A 21442-nucleotide genomic window follows, 5' to 3' on the forward strand; every position below is an offset into this window, starting at 1 on the left:
GGATGATGACATCATTAAGTTATTCCATGGAAAAAAACTTTTGCTGCAGCATTTTTGTTTATCCGTACATATGGCCGTGGAATAACCTAATAATTATAATGTCATTAGGCCAAAAAAAAGTCTGTTTACGGTATCCCGACCGAACCTCTTTTTTTTACGCGACCCTAGACTTTTTTTTTGGCATTAGGGGAGGAAAAAAAATGAATAAAAAAAAGTCTTTTTTTGCAAAATAACTTAAAAATGTTTTTTTGAAAAAAAAAAAAATAAATAAATTCCCGACCTACCGACCCTATTTTTTTGCCTATGTTACCTAAACAGACTTTTTTTGTTTTTACCTTATCAGCTAAGATATTCCTAGGCATGCAGCATCATGAGCATAAAAGAGCGCTTACTGCGGCAAAGAAAGTCATAGGCTACAGAGATCATAATTATGTATGCAGAACTAGAAATCAACATAATTATCTTTTCTCGTCACGTTATATGTCAAAGCAGCACCGCCCTGATATGGCCCTTCATGGTCGGCTGGGCGTTAAGCAAAAAAAAAAAAAAAATCTTTTCTCGTTTACTCCAAATCATGAAGTAGTTACCAGTAGGATAAAGAATTCAGAGAAAGAAAGTTTTTTTTATCAACTAATTACATGTATACTAATTAATCATCATGCATGCAACCTGCCGATGTCACCTAGGATTCCTATGAAATATGAAAATGATGCATTGCCGAAGAAGTGGCCAACGTGTGAAGTTCATGACTTTGCTGGAGAAACTAAGGATTTGCACAGATTTGTCTTTGTGATAGTAAAAAGTTGCAGATCGATCCCAAGTGCCGGCTACATGTCAACATGTGACTGTCCATTTACTTTAATTTTAGCTTGTACTTTGATCTGGAAGATAGTGCACATACAGATATTCTTCTTTCGAGATGTGCTTGAAGTGTCAATGTAGTCATGCATGCTCCTGTCCATGTGATGCAAAAAAAAAGAAAGTGGACCCATCAACACAAATGGTCATTCGATCACACCAATATTTGGGCACAAATTGACTTTTGGACATATCTCATCTCAGACAGTGATGCGGTTTGACTAGGTCACATGAATTTTCATTTTCTTGGGTGCAGATAGAAGATGCACAGTTTCAAGCATGGCAAAAGCTACTTCAAACGACCTGTCACAAATACATGGGTGGGATTCTTCCGGTATATATTTCGGAAATCTGGATTCGTAATGTCTGTGGTGACGTTTTTATGGTTGTTAATTATACAAATCCTTCAGGGTCTGGGGGCCCCAAGACCCCCCCCCCCCCCCCCCCCCTTAAAATTCTTCAGGGTTCATGACATTGTTCAGTCCCACCCATGCAAATAAATTGTTAACAAATTTCTGTACTCTCACACAAAAATGCTAGTTTAGCAAAAACAGTTACACTGATTGCCATGCTAAATCTAAACAACCACCACAAAAATAACAGAACAAAACATACACATGAACCCATAAGTGGCATATAACATCCAGGCAATAAACATAAAAAGTTCACATTTATTTTCAAATGCTTTAATGGCGTGTTTAAATTTACTGTTTAAAAAATCATCCATTCATTGCAAAAAGGGTACATGACAGTGAAATCACTGACTTAAAGCAATCAAAAATCAATTAAAATGAATTAATCTGCCTCCTCTATTCCCAGCTTCCCCAACCCCTTGAAAAAAGAAAAAAAAAGAAAAAATCACAGGTGATCAAAATTGAGCTGTTTTTATAAAGTTATCTTTCAGAAACAATTGATAAATGCACAAAAAAGACTGGAATATAGGCAAACCATGTCTTGCCATGCAAAAACAGCTGTACTGTAGCAATGAAGAACGTCTGGGGGGAGGAGGGGTTGGGTAAGATTTCACTTACAGACATAAAATGAATGCATGGATTGTGATAATTACCATAAACAAATACAATGTAAAGCAGTACAAAAGTACACACACAAAAACAAGTGCGGTATACTTTTAAGTTAAAAATGCTTCTCATTAAAACAGAGCTTTTGTTTCTCACAGCTGTAAATCCTGTGTACATGTACTATATAATTATATATGAAAGGTGTTTCAAATAATTCCTTCTCCTTTCCCATTAAAAAAGAAACAAAAAACAAGCTTTTCCCAGTAAGATGAACAAATCTAAGATAAAAATAAATCCATCCCTGTTCACACAAGCACCTGCACATAATACTTTACATAGCGGCACAAATGTGACCCTCCACCACGGAATGAGTCGCATGTCATCTCGCGCGGTTCTGCGCTAGGCTTAAAAAAGCCCGGGGGATGTATGGTAACAGTGTGACGGTCACATTAGTCACAGGCATATAACTCGAAAAGTTTTCGCTCTTTTCTAAAACGGTTTTCACCACTGGATAGAGCATAAACAACTCTTTAAGAAAATGTAAACATATGAAAATCATGCAAAGGCGACATGCGACTCATACCGTGGTGGAGGGTCACAAATGCTAGTCAGTAGTACTTTCTTTCTTTATTTATTTGGTGTTTAACGTCGTTTTCAACCATTCAAGGTTATATCGCGACGGGGGAAGGGGAGAGATGGGATAGGGGAAAGGGGGAAGATGGGATAGAGCCAGCTAGTTAGTAGTACATGTACATGTATAAAATACAAATAAAATGCATCAGAAAACAAATCCCAAACCAGGTGTACAGAAAGAAAATGTACAGTTTCACAATAGTTAAACCATTTTTCACTGGTGAGTGTAGATGGTCCATAAAATTGACAAATAAATCAAGTAATGACATGTTTTTAGCAACTCCTGTAAATGCTAATTAAAGTACACGTAGAAAACAACTCCTTGTCTCTTTCTTTTTTCTCTCAATAATGTTCAACCCAATAAAACAAACTGTGGGACTAGCAAAACAATAACAAATTATGTGTACTTTATGACATTTCTTGTTCTTTCTTTCTTGATTTGGTGTTTAACGTCGTTTTCAACCACGAAGGTTATATCGCGACGGGGAAAGGGGGGAGATGGGATAGAGCCACTTGTCAATTGTTTCTTGTTCACAAAAGCACCAATCAAAAATTTGCTCCAGGGGCCTGCAACGCAGTACAATACATTACCTTACTGGGAGAATGCAAGTTTCCAGTACAAAGGACTTAACATTTCTTACATACTGCTTGACCAAAATCTTTACAAACATTGACCATATTCTATACAAGAAACACTTAACAAGGGTAAAAGGAGAAACAGAATCCGTTAGTCAATTCCTACGACATGCTGGGGAGCATCGGGTAAATTCTTCCCCCTAACCCGCGGGGGGTGACATTTCTTGTGATCACTGGAAATGCTGCATAGGTAGAAGAACTAACAAGGAAAAATGAATGCATAATTATATAACATGTAGCACCTTTTTTTACATTTTTAACTACCTGAATAAGACACAACTATACTACTGCTGTCATAAATGGCATGCAGTCAAATACAGGAGTTTTCCTCATTTACTCTTCACAACCACAAGGCACAATTGAATAAATGCTGACATTTTTTTTACACCTGGTGTTTTTGTTGTGTGTTAATGCTGCTGTACGTGCCTGAGGGGAGGACATATGGTTTAAGCACCAAGCATGAAACATTAGAAAACATCAATTTTTAAGAATTGAACACCTCATGTCCGCCCAAAACACACAGAAACATGCCCACAGTAAAAAATAAATGCTATAAAACTGTGCAGGTGCCTGGATTTCCATTTGGCTTTGTCTTTATAGAATAACTCGCTTCCCCTGTGTAACGGTAACAAAATCACAATGATTCAACAAGAAAAAGTAAAAATATAACAACTACAAAAGCTAAACACAACACCCAAACATCTGGAAATGATCAGAGAAGATATTTAGACAGCTAACATTTTCTCAGACAAAGATTCTTACTGATGTGCCTTCCCCAACCATGCAAGGAAAAAAGTTTAGCATTTTCAAAACGGCAACAGGATTCTAATTAAAGGGAGACAATGCATCAGCATCATGGACTTCAACAAGAAAGAGAGTGTTACAATTATCTCCTTGCCATGCATCGGCCCTGATGTCTGCTGGGACATGTTGATACAAAAACAAAACAATGAACACCCCCAAAATGCTGTTTGTAACATTTTCAACACAGGCATAGGATGCATTCTTGCACTATACTAATACCACACTTGATGGTAAAAGAAACCTTCACTGTTCCCAGGAGACTGACATTTTTACACAGAACGCGGGTATAATTCTTAACAGAAATCATGTGCAGTTCACTTGCTGGTTACATGATCGTAACATGTAATGAGGTTAAAATGAAAAACAAGATTAATTGGTGCAGTGATTCACAATATTTGAATAACATAAAAATAGTCATTAAACGTATGATGCAAATCAGAATGACAGCGCCCTGAAAACTGCTTCAGCGAACAAAGCGAGTATTTGTCTGCAACATGTATTTCCAAAGAAGCCACACCCATAGGAACATTTTTCGGATCTTGACATTACATGCAAGCGGCACATTTACTGCTTTCCATTTCCATTAATGGCACGACCCTTGAAGCCCTCGGTCTGATGATAAGCAACAATCTTAGGGCGGGCAGCAATTTTAGCATGCCAGGACTTCAGTGTGGGAAATGCATCCAGGCATCCAGGGGAGAGAATCTGGTGGTTCTCCAGAAGGTCAAACAGATTGTAGTCCACAAACGACATCTGTAACACAACACAGGTCATGAAGATTTCCAAGGCATCTGTCAGCTTTATGGTGTTCATAAATAAAGTAAACAGATAAATAAATAAAAACGACACATAAATAAAGGAAAAAAACCACACACTACATCCACGAACAATTAAACAAACAAACAACAAATAACTCCACCCATACCATGAAAAGATACACTCAGATACAGACACATGTAGTCACAAACACACATGCACACACAAACATTCAGACACACACGCACACACCACTTACTTTTCCACCCACAGCCGCTCCGGTGTCACTGGCCTTGGAAGCTGACAGCAATTTCTGGAAAAAAATCAACAACAAAAATGTACTTAGCTATGACAATAGAGAGATAAAGAGAGAGCTAACTTGAAAACTGTTCACCCAAGGATGGTAGTGTTGGGTCCAAATGAACTTATTTTACTGCGAGACCATGCTAATCTGTACACAAAAAACACACATTCATGTGCAAAGAAGACAGAGGTCAAGAGAGAAAGGAATTCTTACTTCAAATGGTTTCAGGTTGTTGGGCAGCTTCTCGATGTATTCAGCCTTTCCGTTCTCCTGCAAAGAAACACAGGTTATTACACTTTCTTACTTAAATTTCCCTCACTCCTTAGGCCCCCCCCAAAAAAAAATAGGTGTGGTTACGGTAACATAGCCAAAAAAAAATAGGTGCGGTTAAGGTAACATAGCCAAAAAAAATAGGGTAGGAAGGTAGGCAATCACTATTTTTTTCTTCTTTTTTTTCTTCTAATGTGTACAAATTAAACCTACTTGACAGGGAAATAAGTGTGCGACTCGGGCGCTTTCACTTTCATTGTGTTTTCTGCACTCGTTTTCTTGTTTTTTTTGTTTTTGTTTTGACAAATGTAATAAAAAGTTATAGGGTCGGCCCCTAAAAATAGGGTAGGTCGGGTTACCGTAACCACACTTATTTTTTTTTAGGCCTCATTTTATGCCACAGATTTTTTTCGGTTTCATGAATACAAACACCCTTCCCCCCCCCCCTTAAAGATTTCCCATCTTGCTTTTCCAGATGTCTTGTTTATAACCTCAGTAAAATAACCTTAGTGTGCCAACATGTAGTCCAATCAGTGCAGCCTATTATTGTTCTATTTCTTGTTATTCTGTGACCTGCTGTGACATGAGCATTGATGCTCCTTTTTATGAGCATACAAAATCAAATTGAGAATTCCTTCCTTCTTTTGATCTCTCTGACCGAATCCCTGGTTGCTCTTATAGTCTTGGTATTAAATCGAAAATTTCTTAATAAATTTTCATTTAATTAATATACTTACCAACTCACATAAATAGCATTAACTTCAGTTTGATGCGTAAGACATTGAAGTACTAACCCTGGAAACAGGGGGAGGTAACCCCCAAATCAAAACAAAACCTTGACAACAAGGCCCTGGTAGTTACCTCCCCTCACCGGTAGCCCGCGCATGCGCGGCACATATCACCGGCAAACTCATTCCCAATGAAACACCACCTTCAACCATTAACAAAAAAACGATTGCGGGGTAGGATGGGAGGGCATTAACTATGTGAGTTGGTAAGTATATTAATTAAATGAAAATTTATTAAGAAATTTTCGATTAAATAACATATTCTTACTACAACTCACATAAATAGCAGATTGCTACATAAGGTGGCGGGAATCTCACTTAACATGATAAGAAACCAGCCTGCTTCAACCATAATTGGTAAGCAACTACTACCATTGCAGTGGGTACTAAAACACGCACAAAAGTAGTAAAGAAAGACGTCTAAACATGACGTCCAAACACCACTGAGGTGCCATACGAGAATTGTCTGGCAGCAGAACCACCGGATAAAGGGTCCAAGCTCAGGCCCCATGAATTCTAGACAACCCAGAGGAAGAAAGAAAGCTCCCCCCCATTTGACTGCCGCACTCATAAGCCTGTTAATGAGTGTAAAAGCCCATCTAGTCAGGGCTGCCTAGCAATAATTTGGTTCTATCCGTTGAAACGCAAGAACCAAAAGGAGCCATGCAAGACAAGTAGTCAAATACTCAAAACCTTGAGCGAGACCCAGAAGTATGTAAAACGCTACACCCTTAAGGGGAAGTGAACACTGACAAAAAGGAGTCTGAGAGCCTTCCTATAAAGAAAGGCTAGCATGTCTCCAAATCTATGGCTCTTAAAAAAGAGCTTAAAAACAAAAAGAAATCCCAAGTTGGAATTAATTTCAAAAGACAAAAGCTTGGACGCAGGGCCCTACCACGCAGGGCGTAGAAAGAGAAAAGTCTTGTCAAGACCTGACGACGTTCCTCCAGAATAACGAAACATAGACTTCCTACGATAACAACAGTTCGTGGAAAGTCTTAACATCCTCCTGAACTGGAGAATGCTAAAGCCTATGCCCAGAATCTAGAACTTGCACTAATGCAGGTGCTGGAGGAAGGGCTGACTGCCCCCCCCCCCCTTTTATTTGCACTCATAGAAAGTTAATGATGGCAAAGAAACCACCAGAAAAAATCAACCTAGATAAATAACCCCTTTCACGTAAAGCCTGTTGAGACCTAAGCTAAGTGAAAAGGCCTAAAATACGCTGTCTTGGTCGTGACTGACGAAAAGAGAGAACAATCTCTTACAAACGGCTAGACCAGAAAGACAGCTCTTAACTCAAAAGAGAGCCGTGCAAGTTCGGAAGACAAACAGATATGTCCTCCGAGGCGAGCGAGTAATAAAAAACGAACCTTTGCGTCTCCCCTCGAAGAGAACAAGAAGTTCCAAACGACCACAAGTGAAACACCCTCCACGGAGTGAAGCACTAAAAGATTAAGGCTTGAGTAAACCACAGCACCATAGTCCAAGAGGAAACGCTAAATGTTCGCAATGAACCAGAGACAATAACTTGCCCCTTGTTCAAAGGATAGAGCAAGACAAATGTCGGAAAACATCTGGCCTTGCTAGACTCTCCCACAAAAGAGTCAAATGACTTAAAGCCGAAAACAAAGGCAACAATTTGCAGGTCGGCGAGAATGCAACCTCTCATCAAGAGATGAACCGAGATTGCTCATCAAAACCAAAGCGACTTTAATCGAAAGAGGCAAAAGTCTAACTCAATACTCACTAGCAATAAGCTATGAAATTTAATCGACAAGAAAGGAAGCAAGCATACAGTGGGAGCTAGCTGTAGTGCCGAACGTGGAACGATCAGAGCCTAAGTTTGTCAACACAGAACTGAATAGGACAAACCCTGTAGCGACCGTTAAAACATAATGTCGCTATGTTACACCCTGGGAGGGTGTGAAGCCCGCCAGGCCTAGGAGATGACGTCAGTTCGTGACCGATCTCCTACCGAAAACAAGTGATACCTGAGAAAAAGATATCAAGCCCTCATCGGTGAGAAAAATCTCAAGAACGAGCAAACGTGTTCCTGAAGTACCCAAACTACCAGAACACTCACCCTCTAATGAACCAAGCTGTGAACCCAACATGATCCAAACGGTTAGCCAAAAGTAGGCTACTGCTGGTGCATGACCTGCTTGAGCAACTACCCAATCAAGACCGAGCGAATGACGCAGTAAAACTTCCTGCGTTAAGAGTCCAAGTCTAGCAAAGACAAGCACTCATAACTTCGTGGGTCGTGGCAGAAAGCACCAATGAATGACTATGACTATGAACTGGACCGTCGCTACCCGTAGGTAAGACAAAGTCGCCGAAACCGGCCGTCATGTTGCCCCCAAACTGACTTCAGACGCTTCTTGTCAAAACAGAGGAAGTCACAAGAAAGTCCGAACAACCTCCTCGAGAGGACAAAAACGATGAACGCTCAAAAACCGACAGCTGTCGTGAACTAAGGAGCATCCTTAAGAAAAATCCGGAATAAATTTCGCCGCCAATCAAGAAACACCCTGAATATGGCCGAAAACCCAGAACGCGTCTGATCCGCTGAGAGACTAAAAGTCAGACGCGGGGACCTACGCAAACAGTAATCATAGATGCCAAAGTGCTACGATTACCTGGAACGTCAAAAAAAAACGAACCAGAAAAAGGCAAAATCCCTAGTACAAAACACCCGCAACACCTTGACAGTGTGGGCTGATGCTAATGCATACAGTCCTTCACTCCGAAAACAGAAGTGAGAGACGGGATACCAAAACCACCAACAACCTGAAACCCAAAGGGTTGACATTGGAAGCCTACTAGGCAAAGAGTCCTTGTTCCCAGAACCATCATTGGCCGAAGCCGTAAATGATTGTCCCCCAACGCAGGAGTGACCTGAAGCGGGGAACTCGGAAGTGCAAAAGGATCAAAAGAATGATTGGGCTTCCCGTTCAGCTTTGGTTACGAAGCATGAAAGACGACGTGCGAGAACAATTGCTCGGAGAAGCCAGCCATGGCTGAACAGACTCCGACACATCCCCATGAGCAGTGAACAGAGGAAAGATGCTAACAGCACCGGAACTCAACACCTTAGCCATCTCATAGGCTACAGAGGGCGACTCCCGAAACCGGAAGTGAACGCTAGTCTCATTGTCACCCTGGAAATCGCCAAATGCGAAAGGTGGAGCCGCTAAACGAGAAGACGAAGTTGTCACCCCTTCTGCAAAGTATCGAGAGGTAACCTCAGCGGCGGCAAACAGCGCGCGCAAGAACCTCCTCTCAACTCGAAAGTTGTGTTCCGCCTCGGAAGAGTCACCACAATCCTCGACAACATCCACATCATCAACAAAGATGTCTGATGAAGCCCGATCATGACCGGAACCATCATTGCCCCGCAACGGAACTGATGAACTCGCCGTACCGGAACCCTGTGTAACCACACCAAGGAGGACCGGCAAAGCCGAGCTGCTACCATTACCCGGAACCAGAGGTAGCTGGCAATTCGGAAGGGAAGGCGACCGGAAACACACCTGTGCTCCGCCCGGAAGCTGACCCATCCTGTCCCCACCGTACGCAACCGCCTGAGCGGAAGCGTAGGCAGGAAACGGATTGCCGTTACCACCAACGACCGGAACCCCCGTAGGCTGTGAACCGGAAGTCGATGGTAACGATTTGAAAGTGCCACGATCTCCCGAAAGAAACCCTGTGGCCGGAAATCCCTTTGCCGAAGCAGTTGAACCCGAGTACGAGGGACCGGACGTACCAGCCCCAGCGTCAAGGGTGGAATAACCGTCGAGACAAACAACACGCTCGTGTGCTGAGTGCCCCGAACTTCCAAAAGTCTACCCCGGAACCGGCGGACCGGAACCAGCGGTAGCTGGCAATCCGGAAGGGAAGGCGACCGGAACACACCTGTGCTTTACCCGGAAGCTGACCCAACCTGTCCCCCACCGTCCGCAACCGCCTCAGCGGAAGCGTAGGCAGGAAACGGATTGCCGTTACCACCAACGACCGGAACCCCCGTAGGCTGTGAACCGGAAGTCGATGGTAACAAAATGAAAGTGCCACGATCTCTCGGAAGAAATCCTGTGGCCGGAAATCCCTTTGCCGAAGCAGTTGAACCCGAGTACGAGGGACCGGACGTACCGGCCCCAGCGTCAAGGGTGGAATAACCGTCGAGATGAGCAGCACGCATTTGCGCCGAACACCCCGAACTTCCATGAACACGTACCTGATCGGCCGAAGCCGAAAGCTGAGGAACAGCAACGTCCGCCGACGTAATCGTAGCGGAAAGAACAATCCTCGACAAAGAGGAAGCGTTGCCAACCCCTGGAGGCAAAGCTGGAATGGTGGAGGAAGACACACCCCTGTCAGTTGCCAGCATCTCCCTCATTTGATCCTTGAAAGTAGAAAAAAAGAGCAAACAATTCATCGCGCGAGACCGCCTGGGTCTCTTTCTCCTGCGGCGACAAAACGGGCAAGCTAGCAGGAGGATCAAACGAAACACGCAACGACTCCTTGCTCACAGGATCGAAAATTTCGCAAAAATAATTACAAAATACTAAAATGCAAATGGCGGCATGCACCCGTAACACCGGGCACTGCCTACACTAGGTTGAAGCAACAAAAAACTCCAGAAAACGGAGCTAAAAGTTCAACAACCGGCAGAAAAAAAATGCAAATGGCGGCACGTCACAACGCAAGTCCGCCATGTTGACGACTAGAACTCCGTCAAGACGGAGACATGTAGTAAAAAACAGAATACCAACACACAAAGGTCGGCACAGGTAAAGACAAAATAATCTGTAAAAGATAAGTCATAAGACCTAAGCTTACACAACAGAACAAACTGCTCAGCAGGTAACAAAGTACCCTGCCCGACAGAGCTAACGCTAAAGACCGCCATGTTGAAACTACAACTCCGAGAACGGAGAACAAGCTTTAACATTACACGAACAAAGGCGGCGCAAGCTCAACCAAGCCTGTAAGGAGTAAGTCACTAGACTTAAGCTTAACGAAAGAACACACTGCTCAGCAGGGAAACGAAAGTCGCCTGTCTGGCAGCACTACAGTAAAAGTCGCCGAATTAAAAGTACAACTCCGTAAGACGGAGCACGAAGTACAAAGCCATTTACCAACAAATGCAAATGGCGGCACAAGCTATAACAAGAAAACGTTACAGATAAGTCACTAGACTAAGCTTGAACAACAAAATAACTGCTAGGCGGGAAAACGAAAGTCACCCGCCTGGCAGCACTACAGTAAAATCCGTGTAAACAGAACGACTCCGTAAGACGGAGCACAAAGTACGACGCCATTTACCAACAAATGCAAATGGCGGCACAAGCTATAACAAGAAAACGTTACAGATAAGTCACTAGACTAGGCTTGAACAACAAAATAACTGCTCAGCGGGAGAGACAAAACATGTCTGAGAGAGCAACAGCTCTCTCCCGCCCAAGTGAAAACCAAAACAAACTCCGAGAAACGGAGAAAGACATTTTCACAAGTGAACAGTTACCATAAACAAACGTTGTAAACCAGAAAGATCTCACCAACAGCTAGCAAGATGAACCAGGGTCAAAAGGTCGTCCTCACAGGAGACCCAAGGCTGAAAAGCCCAGCAAGTACCAACACGTCTGTACAGCACGGTGTTGAAGAAGGGAATGCGTTTGCCGGTGATATGTGCCGCGCATGCGCGGGCTACCGGTGAGGGGAGGTAACTACCAGGGCCTTGTTGTCAAGGTTTTGTTTTGATTTGGGGGTTACCTCCCCCTGTTTCCAGGGTTAGTACTTCAATGTCTTACGCATCAAACTGAAGTTAATGCTATTTATGTGAGTTGTAGTAAGAATATGTTATTTAATCATCATTTACTTTTACATGAAATAAAAACTCATTTCCAGCAGAATAATGGTACTTACATAGTTTGTGTAAATGAGTTTTACATAAGCACCCCTCAGGTCTTCAACCCCATCGTTCAGCTCGTCAATTCTGGCAGCGGTCTTATCATCGCTTCCATACAAGCCTATCGCAAAGGAGAAGACAATTAATACACACATGCAGACTCTTACTTTCATGCCTAATATACACAGCACTGGAAGGCAGGCATTAACCCTTACACTGGTGCAATTCTGTAACACATGTTACAAAGCCACTGGTGAATTAACAGAGAGAAAAATAAAGAAAAACGGTCATATAGGTTTTTGCATCCATGGGAGGTAATCGGAACCGACCAAACAGACTGAGCCAGTAGCGCGACATGTCGTGACAACCAGGTGACAGTATACGTAAAGTAGCGTGACATATGTCGCGACAACCAGCCTAAGGGTTAGCATATGGTCAAGAATCTGTCAAGGTGTCTAAAAATTACTTTTCAAAACCTGATTAGCAGAAGGTGAATCGTCAAGCAGGCAAGGGTGGTCCTGAAATTTTGTTGCCCAAAGAAACAGAATGGTGCACTCTGTGAATGTTAACGGAGTGCTCAAATCACAAGAATCGTGCACCTATGGAGGCAAAGCCAGTCAAACAGGATCAAGATTTCAGAGCCACGCTCAAGCAATCGCTAACCACGCGTGTCAATTTCACACGGCTGTCGTGACCTAGACCTCAAGAAAAAGGCACATGACCTCAGGCAAAACTGATTGTCACTAACACCTGTGCAAAGCGATCCAGCATTGCAACCACAGATCCTTAACTGCAATGTGTATATTTTTCAAAAGGGATGGGGTCATATCCAGCGGACACTGCATAACATACTCATCGGAGTCAGTCATTTGCTACGATAGTTGTTTTAACTGGTCTACCATGTGCTTCCTGTTAGACCACCAACATTACATTACACTAGCTACCCCTCATCATTTTTCTGCGGAAGGTAATAAAGGATATGACATTGGATTGTAACAACATTACACTATCCCTCACCATGTTTGCCAGCAAGGTAACAGAGGATAAGGTTGGCAGATTGCACTAACATTACATAATTATACTTATCATCTCAATGTTTGGGGTGTTGCAGGTAGCTTTGTTTCCTCCTTGGGGATGAAGCTACCAGGGGAAGGGATTGTGTTGGAGGTGCGGGTAGAGGGGTAGCCCTCCCGGTGCTCCCCCTTGGACCTCCCTAGTCTAGGACCCTGGGTCTTCGCGAGGTGGCCATTGTGGCGTAATCCCTCCGGACTAGCATAACGTTTCCCTATCCCAAGACCGACCGTGCGTGGTCTATGACCACATCCTCTACGAGGTGACCCTATCAACTAGGCAGCGCAAGCCCCTAGGCGAAACACGGCGGATCTAGAGGAGAGAACCTCGATAAAAAATTTGAGCTGCCATGAAGACGGAGCATGTTGGCTGAGGACAGCGGGCAGACCTTCTGTGCCGACACCCATCTACAGGAGAAAAACAGGCATGCACGCATCAAACCCAACATGGCCATACAAACGGATATCTCTATGTTTGCGAGTAGGTAACAGAAAATAGGGTTGGATTGCACCAACATTACATAACACTACCCCTCACCATGTTTGCAAGCAAGGTAATGAGGGATAGGGTTTGACGATTGCACCAGCATTACGTACATAATTACACTTTCCCTCACGGTGTTTGCGTGCGAGATAAGAGGATAGCGTTGCATGTTGGATTACACCAACATTATATTACACTATCCCTCACCATGTTTGCGAGCAAGGCAACAGATAATGTTTGATTGCACCAACGTTGCATTACACTATCCCTCACCATGTTTGCGAGCAAGGTAACGAAGGATGGCATTGGACTGCACCAACATTGCATTACACTATCCCTCACCATGTTTGCGAGCGAGGTAACGAAGGATGGCGTTGGATTGCACCAACATGAAGTCCCCGTCATACAGGGCGGGCACTTGACCGAAGGCCATCTTGGGTTTCCACTCGGCCAGGAACTTGTCAAAGGGCGCGCAGTTCGTCTCCTCATAGTCTTGGTCGTTGTCCACCAACAGGATTCGGATGGCCTCCCCACGGCCTGAAACAATTTTTTAAATCTTTTAACATTTATTCTTCCTGATCCTGAATTTTGGGGTGCTTTCTGCCAGTTAAAAGGTAAAAGCATGAGTTGTGCTACCAATGTGTGTGTACGTGTACGTTTGTGTGCATGTGTGTGTGTTGAGGTGTAATCAGCCATCTGCACTTTTCGTAGAAATAAGTAGGGTCTTTCATGTGGCATTGTCAGGGTTCCTGCAGGGCAGAGCTGATACAATTCAATGAGTTTTCAAGGACATTTCCAGGACCAAAAAATGCTTTTCAAGGACATGATTTTCCCCAAATTAATGCAAAGCACCAAGCTTACCATCAGTTTTTCAAGTCTGCAAACTATTAGTCATTCCGTAGTTGTTTCCCTTGCCAACTTCCGGGAAGGGAAGCAAGTACGGGTGACTAGTAATAGTTACATGGGTGGGAGCCCAAAATTGTTCCAAGACTGAACTTTTTTTAAGGCCGGGGTCCAGGGGCCGCCAAGGCCCCGGCGGGGTCCAGGGGCAGCGCCCTGGTGGGGGGTCCAGGGGGGCGAAGGCCCCCGGCCGAAAACGAATTTTATGAATTTAAAAGGGTTTCTCTGGCCTCTCCTGAGTTTAATTCTGATAAATAAGAACCTTGTTGGAGATACAAAAAGTAACAAAAACTAAAAATTTTAGGGACCTGGCAAGCATTAGAAACAACAAAAAGTGCACTATCAGTCCATTTGGCATAACACCGAACCGAAACGAAACAAACCCGCAAAAAAAAAAAAAAAAAAAAAAAAAAATTGTCAAAATTTTTCTGAGACGGAAATCCGTCTGAGACGGAGGAACTCCCACCCATGTAGTTAGTTCGTCTGCTTTTGTTTTCACTCGATCTTTTATTCTCCCAAAATGTGTGTACTGTATTTGAAGGAAAAAAAGGGGGTTGCATTTTGTTTTAAATAAGACAAGCTGCTGACGAAATGTATAGGCAACAATTTGGAAAAATCAAGTACTTTTCAATGACTATTTAACAAAACTCTATTTTCAAGCACTTTTCAAGGCCTGGAAAAGGTTTTCCAATTTTCAAGGAGTTTTCCAGGGTTCAAGGACTCTGTACGAACCCTGCATTGTTGACATGGGTTTGAGGCATGGATATGGTCTCTCTCGTCTTCACATAAGGGTGACCTGTGTTCGTCCAAGCCTGGATTTGAACCAGTGACCAGACCTGGGAACGTTTGCACTTGGGGTATTCTCAAACAAACTTGGTGTATTTTCATAAAAATGAGCGTAACTCCACACAGCATTTGAACATGTAAGACGGACGCAATGGCTTGGCAGTAAGACGCCGGCCTAAAAAGCGAAAGATCGTGGGTTTGAATCTCGGCCGCGCCTGGTGGGTTAAGGTGGAGATTTTTCTGATCTCCTGGGTCAACTTATGTGCAGACCTGCTGGTGCCTTATGCCCCTTCGTGTGTACATGCAAGCACAAGACCAAGTGCGCACGGAAAAATCCTGTAATCCATGTTAGTATGGTGGGTTATAGAAACACAAAAATACCCAGCATGCTTCCTCCGAAAGCGGCGTATGGCTGCCTAAATGGCAGGGTAAAAACGGTCATACATGTAAAATTCCACTCGTGTAAAAATACGAATGTATGTTGGAGTTTCAGCACACAAACGCAGAAGAAGAAAAACACACATTATTCAAACATGCTTCACACGCGTCTGTCACACTGTTAATTAAGTTTACCAATACATTTAAAACAAGTGCTTCTTTCACTGACAAAAACTGTAATCATGTGTCAAAATACTGGATCGGCTTTGGGATGCGCTTGTGATGAAAAGTAGTCTAGGAATTTTTCGCGTTGTATTTCTTTTCCACTGACCTTACTGATCGTATTTTAGACAATCATGCATACAAAATAAGGCAAAATTGTATGGGTTCCCAGGTCTGACTCTGAATGACCCCAGAATCACAAGTCCCAGTGAGTACTCCATCAACTGCATGAGCTACCAGACCCCACATTGTGGAACATTTCCCGAAAGTCTCCATTCAGTAAGACAGTATATATAAGGAGGGGATATATATATGTCTCCCCTCCTTTGACAATTAGAATGTTCTTGGTACCGGAACAATCTAACATGAAAACACAAGAAAAAACGTGGGTCCAGGGGGTATTTCCCCCACTGAAATAGTTGTCCACACATTGCTCTTTGATAAGAATCTTCTGGCATTATGAGAACCAGCAAACATGTGAACACCAGAAAAGAACCAGGAATCAGGGGGCACACTCTCAATTAGTCCTGAAACAATAAAATGTCTCCAATGCAGTCAGTCAACATGTACCTTCTCATAAAATTTTGAGAAATAGCTCGTCCTATTGGCATGGTAGCAAACAAAATATGAAAACATTTGTGAATTCAGGGAGTATCTCCTGAGAATGTGGATGGAAACAAACTTCTGTTTTACAGTATTAATTACATTTTAAACAAGAATTAAGGAAAGCTGATTTATAATATTCTATGAAGCAAAGTCATAAATTGCATGATTACCTCTGACAGGAAAGTAGACTAGGTTGTACTTCGCCACTGCAACAAAAGGGAAACGCAAAGTGTGAACAGACAGTAACCACAAGCGAATGATTTATCAAGCCCCCCAACCACAATTACTTTCAGTCGGTGCACGGTGATACACATATATATGCCCTTTGACCGTTTCTACAAACAAACGGGGTGGTATCCCGGAATAAAAACTGAATACAGGATTGTGGGATAGCTCTTAACACTGCCACTGGGGTAAGATGACCGCCAATATTTTCATGAAAGAAGTACAGGCTGAAATAAAAAGCAAACTTTGAGATGAAAGGCACATTTAATCTTTCATTTACCGCCAAAAAGCTTTATAAAGAAAAATATATTAAATAAAAGAAGTTAAGATTTAGAGACTGATATTTGATACTATAACTTACTATAACAATTTTTGTACCAAGTGAAAAAAATGAACGCCTATACAGGACTCGATCCTCATCCAGCCGATAACATGTCTGCTTCGCTAACCACTAGACTACAGTGGTTTCTGTCAAATTTGGGGCAAAATAAGGAATTGTTATTTTGAGAGCTACTCTGTCGTGAGTTGCAGTCCCTGTGCCATGGGGGCTTCGTAACCAACTAGTGCTTTCCCGAGACACACGCAATGTGGTGAATTTTCACTCATGAATTTACCTCAGATGCAACAAAATTTTGTTCTCTTCCTCTAATGAAAAGCGACTTCGCTGCGTGAGAAAAAAAACCAAAACAATGCTGTTCTCTCGCTCTTTCAAAGAGGACAATTTTGACACTGAAGACTACCTACAGTTTCCAGCTATTAGTCAGAATTAAAGCCCCATGTCGTTTGTGTGACTGTGAATTACAAGTTGAGGAGAAAAAAAGTTGAAACATTGATTTTTTTTAAATTCTTGACTGCAAAGACAGGGTTCCACACAACCCCAAAAGTCAAGAGTATTCATACCCTTTCAGGAAAAAAGTAAAGGGTTTTTATTATGGCATTCCATTTGTCAAATAATTATTTGGATACTTTTTCATGTTTTTTTCACCAGTTTTAGCTAAATAATCATTATTTAGAAGCTCATGTGCTAAATAAGTAATTATTTATAAACAATGTAAAAAAAATTCTAAATATTTTTTTGTTTACGTAAACCATTCATTATTTACCTAAACAATTCATTGTTTACGTAAATAATTCATTGTTTACGTAAATAATGATTTATTTAGCAACATTGCTGATTGTTTACAAACAATGTAAAATACGTCTAAATAATATATTGTTTACGTAAACAATATATTATTTAGACTTATATTACATTGTTTATAAACAATCAGCAATGCCGTCGCGATATAACCTAGAATGGTTGAAAACGACGTTAAACACCAAATAAAGAAAGGAATCAGCAATGTTGCTAAATAAATCATTATTTACGTAAACAATGAATTATTTACGTAAACAATGAATTGTTTAGCCAACACATTTTCCATTATTTAGGGGTTTCTAGGATTCGCTTCTGAACTAAGTTTTATGTCTTTCAGTGATTACTATAATTGAATACAAGGTCTTATTTAGCTAAAACTGGTGAAAAATACATGAAAAAGTATCCAAATAATTATTTGACAAACGGAATGCCATACAATTCAGCTTGTAAAATAAACAAATTTACGAACATTTTCTGATATATAATGTTTGGAGATACCTTGTACTGAATTATAGTATATACACAAAGAAAAAAAATGAAGCTTAGAAGTCAATTCTTGATTCCCTAAATAATGAAAACTGCTTTCCCTAAACAATGAATCAGTTTAAAGATATCGCGCAGTTTGAAGACAAGGGAGGCAACCTCTGCTTCACGGCGTGTCAGTGTCGACAGAGGAGTGGCACGAACACGGCGTGTACTTTAGTGGTCTCAGTAGAGCAGGCGGCCTGCGTGCTGTTGCTTGTAAACTAGCAAAGGCTATACCCTTTCAGCGTTTGACTCCTACGTTTTTTTTTTACCTCTTTGGAAGAAAACAAATACGTATTTATACCTCTTCAGAGAGCATCTCGTACGTGATTTGGAGGGTCAAAGGGTATTATACCCTTAATTCTACGTGATGTGGAACCCTAGCCCTGGCTAAGAGATTCGAACCTGCGACCGCCCCAAGCACAGACTTCGCTTTCAGGTGCTCTATCAACTGAGCTGTGCCTATGGTAAAAAAAACAGTAATTTTGACTTTGAGTATTATACGTGGGTTCTCAAGCATGTCGTGTCAGTATCGACTCGTCGGTTTCTGAGTTTCTCCATTCGTATTTGTGTATGGTACGTTCTGGATATATCAGGAATTGAATCAGGAATTGTATGCCGCTTGGAACCTTTTTAGGTTATTTAGGTTATATCACATTGTTCGAAGTAAGTTAAGATGATAGTGACCACATGCTGCCGTTCGCTTGGTATCTGAGTTTAGAAAGCAAACTCAAGACATTCATTTCAAGTGTGACCGATATGATGTTGGCAGCCCAGCTCCCAAATGCATTGACCAATCGCCAAATGGTGCGACACTATTTCACAAAAGGATTACCCAACCCAGAATTCTTTTTGTGGTTGTTGAGATTTGGAAGATTTAGTTTGGGACGCCGACGCCCTACAGTCGGTTAATTATATAAAGGGAAGTAAGCGGTTAAAAACAGAGCCAATGGCAATGCAGGGGGATAGGAACTTGTAGATAATATACCTATGACATAACAGATAGCCTGGGCAAGCGAGCTCACACACACATTATCAGAAGCATGTCATAATCATGCAAATTGGTGCTTTGAATGACCCCTAGGGCCGGACTAGGCTAAGAGGAGGGGGGGGGGGGTTGCCAGTGGTGGTCCAGGGGGATGTTCCCCCCTAGCGGGGTCAAGGGGCAGAGCCCCTTGTGGGGGTCAGGGGGCGAAGCCCCCTGAAGCTTATGGGTAGGTCATATTCTGAGATAGGAAAATGGTCGCTCCTTGCATGAAACGGCAAAAATAAACAATAATAATTTTTTTTTTAAATAAGTGATCGAGGTACATGTTTAGGCTAGGGGGGGGGGGGGGGGGGGGTTGCGCAACCCCCATAACCCCCCCGGTAGTCCGGCCCTGACCCCCCCCCCCCCCATACACGTTCAACACCGAACTACACAGGTTCCCAATGTCTGCAAACGTGTGACACACTAAATAATACGTACGCGCATGATCACCCGGCCTCTCTCACAAACGCACATTCACAGCCACACACTTTCTCTCTCTCCCTCGCTCGCTCACGTACGTACTTACACGATCTCAGTCTCTCTCTCCCTCTCTCTCACACACACGCACACACACACATTCGTCAAAATAATGACTATCACAAGTATCAGTATCAGTTGGTACAGTTTTAGTATACGGGTCCACAACTTGACCCCAGTTGCTGGTGTGTTTAAACTGGTCACCCCGGTCCTCTGCACAAAATGTTAACAGACTTTTAATGTAGGATTATTCCATCTGCACTTACTGACGGTTTGCTGGTAATGTCCACGTTGCAAAGACAGACTTGTGATCAAACAATACAGAGTTCTGAGAAGGCGCCCAAAGTTCGTCTAGCGCTACAGCCTTGAACTTTGATCAGGTGTGTGCGCATGCGTGAAGGCCGGGACGAGTACCGCCTTTTAGTGTCTACTTTCGATTGGTCAGTGTGACTGTTGTAAAAGTATGGTACCATTAGAATAACGGGTTGTTGCAGGAAAACTCACCGTAATGTTTTCATGACTTTGTGTGCGTCTTCTTCTTTTTCTTCCCAGTTCGCCTCTTACTCTCAAGCACACAGGCTGGCCTTGGTGAACTTGCACAGCGGTGCCGCCGATACATCTCAGTGGCGGGCCTCGGCAGGTCCTCCACGGTACCGTAGATTTTGGTCTGCATCTCGGTTGTGGTAAGCCAGAAGTCTGCCCGAATCGCAGAAGATGAATTGGGTAGCGCTGGAGTGTGTCATCTTTCTTTCTTCAACAAACTGCAACAGAGCAGTGACTCTCTGACTCAGTGACCGTGCTGAGACGCCGTCCGTGCGACCAGAAACCCCCCACTGATCTACCCACTATGACAATGACAATTCTTTATTTTTCGAGGCCGGTAACAAGAATAAGCATAGATATGCTTTTTTTTGCATCTGGCCCTCGCCCTAGGGACTAACCTACTTAAAACTGGAAAAAAATTGTTGCATAAAAACAAGTAATCAAGTTAATGGTAGCACATTCAAGTCAAGTTTATTACAAGAACCGCATTATACAGAAACATTGTAAATCACAAGGTAGTGTTCAAAACTGGGTGTAAAGCAATAAAGAGTGAAATAAACGCAAAGTAATGATAACTATGATAGCGGAGTAGAGCTCAGTCCGCCTCAGTCCCAGGCTAACCCTATCCCCACCAACCGGCCGACTAGTGCCATACAATATATGACATGATGCCTGTGGTTCCTATGGTGCTATCAGCTGGTGCCAACTGAGGTTGAAATTGCCACGGAATAATCTTACCAAATTCCTGGTAAAAGCCGGTCTTGCACGTCAGGACGTGTTTTTTTGTGTTAACTCTCTCTCTCTCCTTTTTTAAAAATTATTATTTTTTTGCTAGACTAGAGGGGTCAGAGCACGTGCACCCAGTGCACACCCCCCCCCCCCCCCTTGTCCACCCCTTCCAAGAAAGTCCGTGTTGCGACCGTATTTATGTTCCTGACATGATTATGTTCCTGCAAATGCGGCGTAGGTAAAATATTGCAAAATATGAGTCGCAACCAAGAAAGTCGTCTCACATCAGCCGCGGTCAGTGATGCATCATAGAATTGACTATGATACAAAAGGAACACTCTAACCAAAGA

At 42.6% G+C, this 21442-nt stretch overlaps 2 protein-coding genes across 2 annotated transcripts in view; one reads left to right on the plus strand and one right to left on the minus strand.

The window, feature by feature from the left end:
• Positions 1 to 21442, plus strand: part of LOC138962701 (uncharacterized) — a 223453-nt gene that overhangs the window by 164917 nt on the left and 37094 nt on the right. The window lies entirely within an intron of this gene.
• LOC138962700 (glutathione S-transferase P 1-like) lies at positions 1529 to 20210 on the minus strand. Its single transcript, XM_070334624.1, has 7 exons — positions 20087 to 20210; positions 16596 to 16631; positions 13876 to 14070; positions 11997 to 12100; positions 5224 to 5280; positions 4966 to 5019; positions 1529 to 4703 (listed from the first exon to the last, which is right to left on the minus strand). Coding segments are annotated over exons 1-7 (636 nt in total). The 5' UTR covers positions 20088 to 20210; the 3' UTR covers positions 1529 to 4514.

This window comes from Littorina saxatilis, linkage group LG3 (genome assembly GCF_037325665.1).
Source record: "Littorina saxatilis isolate snail1 linkage group LG3, US_GU_Lsax_2.0, whole genome shotgun sequence".
NCBI lineage: Eukaryota > Metazoa > Mollusca > Gastropoda > Littorinimorpha > Littorinidae > Littorina > Littorina saxatilis.

Bases quoted from the DNA above. Each gene is read 5' to 3' on its own strand.
- LOC138962700 (XM_070334624.1), bottom strand. The intron at 14,071-16,595 runs GTAATCATGCAA...AAATTGTTTCAG, and splicing joins AGTCTACTTTCCTGTCAGAG to GCCGTGGGGAGGCCATCCGA. The intron at 4,704-4,965 runs GTAAGTGGTGTG...GTTGTGTTACAG, and splicing joins GAGCGGCTGTGGGTGGAAAA to ATGTCGTTTGTGGACTACAA.